At 40.3% G+C, this 7,159-nt stretch overlaps 1 protein-coding gene across 5 annotated transcripts in view; it reads left to right on the forward strand.

Annotated features, from left to right (window-relative positions):
- SLC35A3 (solute carrier family 35 member A3) overlaps positions 1 to 4,023 on the forward strand; it is a 29,611-nt gene extending 25,588 nt beyond the window's left edge. For all 5 annotated transcript variants that reach the window (XM_075002945.1, XM_075002942.1, XM_075002946.1 and 2 more), the window contains one exon: positions 300 to 4,023. In XM_075002945.1, coding sequence (XP_074859046.1) covers positions 300 to 390 — 91 coding nt within the window. In that variant the 3' untranslated portion in view covers positions 391 to 4,023. The remainder of the gene's footprint in view (positions 1 to 299) is intronic.
- Positions 4,024 to 7,159: the final 3,136 nt, after the last annotated feature.

Raw genomic sequence — 7,159 nt, forward strand, 5'->3', positions numbered from 1 at the left:
AAAAGTTAATTCTGTTCAGTCTTGGGATTATTTTAGTGATATCTTTTTTTTTGTTTAACTTAATTGTTGATAGGTTCAGGCTTCTTGGTTCCTTTCTGACTCTCCATAGACCCAAAATTTACTGTTTTATTACAAAATGAAGGAATATGTTTTTCCCCCCATTAGAAATATCATAGAGAATGAATGTCATTTTTCCTGATCAGATAATATAAATAAAATTCTGCGGACTGAAAAAGTATTTTTTTTTCTCCTGCCCGCATTCCCTTTTTTTTTTTTTCTCCTGCCCGCATTCCCTTCAGTGTTTTTTTCTTTGGAGCCATTCTTGTGATAGCAGCTACATTCCTCTATGGTTATGATCCCAAGCCTGCAGGAAACCCTATCAAGGCATAGCGGACATCATTCTCAGCCTCTTTCTCATGACTGTGCGTTAGAAACGTCAGCAAGAATTCCGTATGAAAGATTTCATCAAGCACTGGAAGAAACTATCACTACACTGAATCTGAGCAAGAACGTGTTAATAGTTTTGGATAACCAAAGGGTTAAAAACAGAAAATAATGTATGTAAAGCTGATGAAAAATATTAAAAAGGAAAGCCTAGTGCAAGTGGCTAATAAAAACTTGAAAGGAACAAAACTTTTCCAAATAACTACAATTTAGGAATGTTTACAACTTGAACATGAGGTTATATTTGGTGATTTTACCGTTTTGATTGCTGCAAAAATATATCCTATGCACTCTTTGCAAGAGCACATGACAGTATTTGTCAGATTATATCTGTTTTTGCAAATTGATTGTATTTAATGTTAGTAAATGTGTTTTTAACTGTTTTGTCTATAAAGGTAAAATCAAATTCAATATAATGGTTCTAACTAGGAATTCCTTATTGAAACTGTGAAAACTGTGCTTGAACGACATTTTCACACATATCCAAGATTTTTATATTTCTGGGAGGCTGATTTTAATACACAGAAATCTAAGTTCTGTAGCTTAACTACATTAAAATTCCTTTAATCCAGCCTTTGATGGTCCAGAAATCCTGATGGTCCAGCATCTGGCAAAAATAGTCCCCCTTAAAAAGATTATCCAGCAAAATTTCATGGTCCAGTATACAGTAATCCCCAGTTTTACACAGCTTCACGTTGCGCAAAACTTGCTTTAATGCAAGTTTTGCACAATGCGAAGCTGCTGGGCTCTCAGCCTGCCTAGCTTCCTGCAGCTGTGGGCAGCTAGGCAAGCTAAGAGCCCCTTCTCCCTGCTTCCCACAGTGGCACTAGGCACCGCTCTGGGAAAGTAGGGGGAAGGCATTTAGCCTGCCTAGCTGCCTGCCCCTGCAGGCAGCCAGGCAGGCTACCCCACCCCCTGGCTTCCCAGAGCGGTGCGGCTTCACAGCCGCACTGGTTCACTCCTGTTAAATCCCCTGTCAGCTCAATCCCCCAACTTCCATGCCCCCATGGCCCCACGTCCCCCCTCCCCGCGCCCCGGCCCCAGCCCCAACCCCCATGGACCCAGCCCCCACCCTCAGCCCCCAAGGGCTTAAGTACGGGACAATTTGTCCTGTTTAAAAAATAAGTCGGGACTCCTTTTTAGAGTCCCAAATACGGGACAGTCCCACCCAATATGGGATGGTTGGTCAGCCTGTGAAGTGGGAGGAGCATGCGGGGGGTGAAGAAGCTGGGGACGCGCTGGGGTTGTGAAGAAGCTGGGGACGTGTGGGGGTGGTGAGCTGCAGCTGGGCACAGGGGTGCTGAAGCTGCAGGAGCGTAGGGTGGTGATGTCCAGTAGTCCGGAAAATTTGGTAATCTGGTACCTGTCCAGTCCCAGATGTGCCAGATTAAAGGAGTTTTACTGTATATAATTCTTACAAGTTCAAGAGTCTGACATATCTGTAAAAGAGAGAAATTCAGAGTTAGGGCTAGACATTCCAATCTTAACCAAAGTGGTCACTAGAGTTATAAGCCATCTAATAAGCTGCATGAATATATACTCTAGGTTCCTGCAGTAACCAGGCACAATTGCACGGGTGCCGAAGATGGTGTTGGCTTGGATCGCATTCACACCTTTATTCTCCTTGGTATTAGGTTTAAAGTAGCTTTTATGGTCAGTTTCCTTTAGAGATTATTTTTAAATTGTGATTTAAAAAAAACTGAACTGTAATTTAAAACATTTATTTGTTATCTCTAACAGCTTATTTTGGAGCCATTGTGGTATATACTGTAGTGTACCATATTACAAAGGTTATTTTAAATGGATGTTGTTGATTCATAAGAACTCTTCCAAGACTCTTTGAATATATTTGTATATAATGGCTTACTTAGAGAATTTTTTGATCATATTATTTCTGGAGTCACCCATTGCCTAAATATGTTTTCTGGAGTTGTTCTGTCTAGTCTTAGAATTAAATCATTAGGAAACATGCTAATTATGGGAAGCAAGAAACTAATGTGGAATAGTTATGGTGTAATAGATAAATATAAATGTATATTATCCTTTTCTACCTAAAAATACCTGAAGCAATTAGACCATGTTATGGACAGATCTCTTGCTAAATTACGTACGTAACTATTTGTTCCATTAATAGTCTTCCCTTCCCCACCCCACTCCTCAAAGGTTTAAAAATAAATTGTTTCATATGATCTTTTATAATGCGTATTAATGTGGAATGACTTCTCATCTAATTTTTACCCTTGGGAAGGGAGCAATAATATGTAGTAGGAATGCAACGGTGTCCAACCTGTAGGATCACTGATGATAAAAAAATCAAAGTATGTAATGTCACACACACAGGCTGCTTCTACACATGCCCTTCCTCCAGAATGGGCATGGTAGTGAGCAGCCCAGAAAATGCTAATAAGGCATGGATGTAAGTTTCTTGTGCCTCATTAGCATATGGCCACGTGATTTGGAGTCCGGAAGAAGTTCTTCCAGACTCCAAAATAGCTGTGTAGATGCGTGGCCTACGGGGATCCCCCAGAAGGAAACCCTCCTTCCAGAAGCTCCATTTTCCTCAAAATTTTGAGCATTTTCTGGGCTGCTCGTTACCATGCCCCTTTCTCCAGAAGGGCCATGTGTAGAATCGGCCATACAGGTAAGCACATCTTTAGAATTGTTGTAGTGAGAGAAGAGTTTTAAAAAATATTTATTGATGTATTATAAACAGTTTTTCAAAACGTTTAAGTGAAAGAATAGTAAACAATTCCACGGAAAATGCAGTAAAATGCCATGAGATTTTAAAGTAAACTATGATAATGGAGAAGGCAAAATTATTCTTATTTCCAGGAGTTAAGAACAATGCTTTTTTCCCTAGACGATGTGGATTAATTAGCTTTAATCCACTTTAATCCAATTTTTGTGTTTACTATGAGGGAAATAGAATAGAGGACTCCCAAAACGTATGCAGGTGGTTGGACTAATCAGGTCTATGGTCTACGGATAATTGTTGTGTTCTCTGATCTCCAGATTAAAGATAATATCATATCTTTAAGACCTATATCACAGGTGGTCACAAAATAACTGATAAATAAGTATGGATCACTTCATTTGCCACTGAAGTACACTGCTGAGGTAAAGTGTGAACTGTTTAGCAGTATAACACTACTTTTCCTAACAGCGTAAGATGAGAAGTGAAGGATGCCCTATCTTCTTGGAACTACATAAAGAATTTATGTAATTGGAATGTAGATACCTGGATTTCCTGAATTAGAATTTGGCCAGTACAATGTCGATTTATTGAGAATTACAGCAGTGGTAATTAAGTGATGTATTGGCTACTCCACTGAAAAAAACCTCTTTTGCTAAGGAGAAAAACAAAGGGAAGTGTATGCGGGAGGAAGTGGAGTAAAAAAGCACTTCATTGTCAAACCATGGGCACTGGTTGTCAAAGTCTGCTGTAAGAAATCCAGTCTTGCTCTTTCACCCAGGGCTGTACCAATATCATAGGAAGTATCAATTGAAAGGCCAGTACAAGGGCCACCTGCAGCTCAAGCTCTCCGAGATCTTCCACAAGAAGGGTGAGGAGGCAGGTTAGTCTAGGGAGTGGAGTGGGGTGGGTTTAGGGCTGAGAGTGGTTAAACCTGGGGATGGTGGGGCGGGTTTGTGGCTGCAAGGGGTTAAAACTGGGGATGGAGGGACAGTTTTACGGGATGGGGTTAAAGCTTGGGGTTTGGGGGGCAGATTTGGGGGCTGGGACAGATAAAGCCTAGACATGTGGGGTGCATTTTGAGGGCTGGGGGTGGGTGGGGTAGAGCTAGGGGAATGGAGAGCATGAAGGGTTGATGAGAACATTGCACCTTCCTGCTTACGCATCTGTCCCCAGGCGCAGCGTTTTCCTTGTTCTCATTTGCTCTCCAGTCCAGGGGTGAAAGTAACTTAAAATTTCTAACTGGCACAAATCCTTTTGTGTGCACTGTTCCTAAAATAGGAGTGACAAAAAGTATGGTTTGACGTTATTTATTCAGGACTGTCTTGTATTCACATGCATTGCAGCTCGTGAAGTATTGATTTTGTAACTGAACTTGAAAAAATGGCTGCTCTCGCTATTTTGGTTGCAGACCTCTGTCCATGGCCATTGCAGAGCATCCAGAAGCCTGGAAGGTAGCAGTGACGTAGTGTATTTACACATATCTCAATGCTTATCCTCAGAACATAGATTATTTTTCCAGGTCTAAGAAAGACTTTCTGACCCATCTTCTCATTCTTTAGACTAGTTGATTAATTAATGTAGTATATTTGGCAGCTAGCTTTTAATACTTATAAATCTATAGCACAATATTTATTTAAAACAATATGAATGTGTGATAATTATATTTTGTGAAAGGCACATATTAAGGAATTACCATTATTTTATTTAATACTGTATTTGGAAATTACCTGAGGACTTAGAATGTCTAGCAACAGTAAACTGTCAGGCCAAGTAGGACAAAAGAAAAGCATTATAGCTTGAAACTATTTATATATGGAATTATCTTGCAAGTGTAATAAACCTGCAACTCAGTGGTGCGAAAAACATGAGTGAAATAAAAAAACCCTCTTCATAAATTGATATTATCTATTCAGAAGTACCCATTAAAAATGTTGTGTCAAGGAAAATTCAAGTAAGTTGGTTCATAGCTTTATTAAACTTCTTTGTTTATGACTAAGTACAGCATAGTTGTTCCATCACCAAGAATTTGAAATTTGTAGGTAGATGGTTAGATTAGTGTTCTAGTTCTTTGTTACATACAATAGTTTTGGTTTACTGTGATTTTTATCTTTTTTGTTTCCTTTCTCTTCATGAAATGGATCTCGTGTTTTGGCAGTTTGCTTGCTTTTCAGTCACTTCGGCTGTGTCTACACTAGCTCCCAACTTCGGTGGGAGCATGGTCAGTAGGATGTCGGGAGATTACTAACGAAGTTCTGCGGTGCATATGCAGCACTTCATTAACCTAATTCTCCGCCGTGGCAACTTCGAAGTGGCAAACTTCAAAGTGCCAGCTTGCATTTAGCCGTGGCTAACCTGCCGGTACTTCAAAGTAGCAGGCTCCTTCAAAGTCCCTTTACTCCTCAAAATTTTGAGGCGTAAGGGGACTTTGAAGTAATCCAGACACTTTGAAGTACTGGTGCGTTAGCTGCGGCTACGTGCAAGCCGGCACTTCGAAGTTGTCACGGGGGAGAATTAGCTTAATGAAGTTCTGCATATGCACTGCAGCACCTCATTAGTAATCTCCCGCCACCCTATTTACCATGATCCCTTCAAAGTTGGGAGCTAGTGTAGACACAGCCTTAGACTAGCAACCCTCAACTAGGGGTATGCAAAGGCCTTTGGGGGTACATCAAGTACTGCAAAATTTACACAGAAATTAGCATCAATGGGCAGATTTTCCTTCTCCCTCCCCCCCTTCCCATGGGCTGTAGAGTTGATGGTTGCCACTAGAGGGTGCTGGATCCACAGAGACCAGATCTCAAATAGGAGGGGAATTGGTGAGTTCTCTGCTGTTGTAGTTTCCTGCATACCCTGAAGGAAGGACAGGTTATATGGAAAACTCAGTCTAACCCAGGCCCCAGCATCTAGCTGTTTTCTCCCTCTAGATTCCTTAGGTTTAGGGAGAGGAGAGGTGTGAGTGTTTCTGGGTTGGGGGCTTCCCCACAGGTGGGCTCTAGGAGCAAGGGGGTGTGAGTGTCTGGCTCCCTCTGCTGGGCTCTGGTGGAGAGGGGGAAGAGAAATGAATCTAGGGCAGGGGTACATATATCCCTGGGGGTACACAGAGATCTTCCACAGGTTACATCAGCTCATGTAAATATTTGCCTAGTTTACAACAATCTACATAAAAAGTACTAGCACATTCAATACAAATTAAAAATTCATACAATGGCATTATTTCACTCTATAGAATAGACACTGAAATTTATGTACAATAATTATCTTCCAGTTGATTTATTTTTTATATTTGTGGTAAAAATGAGAAATACTGTTTCAGTAATAGTGTGGTGTGACATTTGTATTTTTATGACTGATTTTATAAGCAGTTTTAAAGTGAGGTGTATCTTGTGGGTATGAAAGAGTAATCAGACTTTCTAAAGGGATACAATAGTTTGGAAAAGTTGAGCTTCACTGTCATAAGAGTTCCCTTAATTTTCTATTTCTGGAGGGAAGTTTTTGGTGCCTGTATTATTATAGGCATAGTTTTTGATAAGTATTTTGAAATAAATCACCAAAATAATTGAACTGGCATGTTGTTCGGACAAATAAAAAGTGTAAATTGTAAAACATTATGCACAGAATTTTAATTTTTTGGTTCTGAATTATTAATATTTGGGTACAGAATTCCTCTGGTGTAAAAGCAAAACTGACAAAGAAAGCTGTTCAGCAGAGGAGTTTCATTTCAGTCTCTAGACATATCTAATTCCTTATACAGCAATGTCCTGGTATTATCAGAAAACCTAACTAAGTGTGATGTGGCATGTTACATCATGGACTAACTGTCTTTTTGCTTTTAGCATTGACGTGGGTTCCCAGCTCAGTGAACCACATACCACTGCTGCAAATGATGTCTGGTCTGAAAGTTGGCAACCCTAGCACTGACACTTTTGCACCTAAACACTCTTGATTGCTTTTACCCATCTACTTGCCCTCCGTAGTTATCCTACAATACTAAGCAGGAGTGAAACTGGCTGTGTTTACACT

The sequence above is a fragment of the Carettochelys insculpta genome, chromosome 9, assembly GCF_033958435.1.
Source record: "Carettochelys insculpta isolate YL-2023 chromosome 9, ASM3395843v1, whole genome shotgun sequence".
NCBI lineage: Eukaryota > Metazoa > Chordata > Testudines > Carettochelyidae > Carettochelys > Carettochelys insculpta.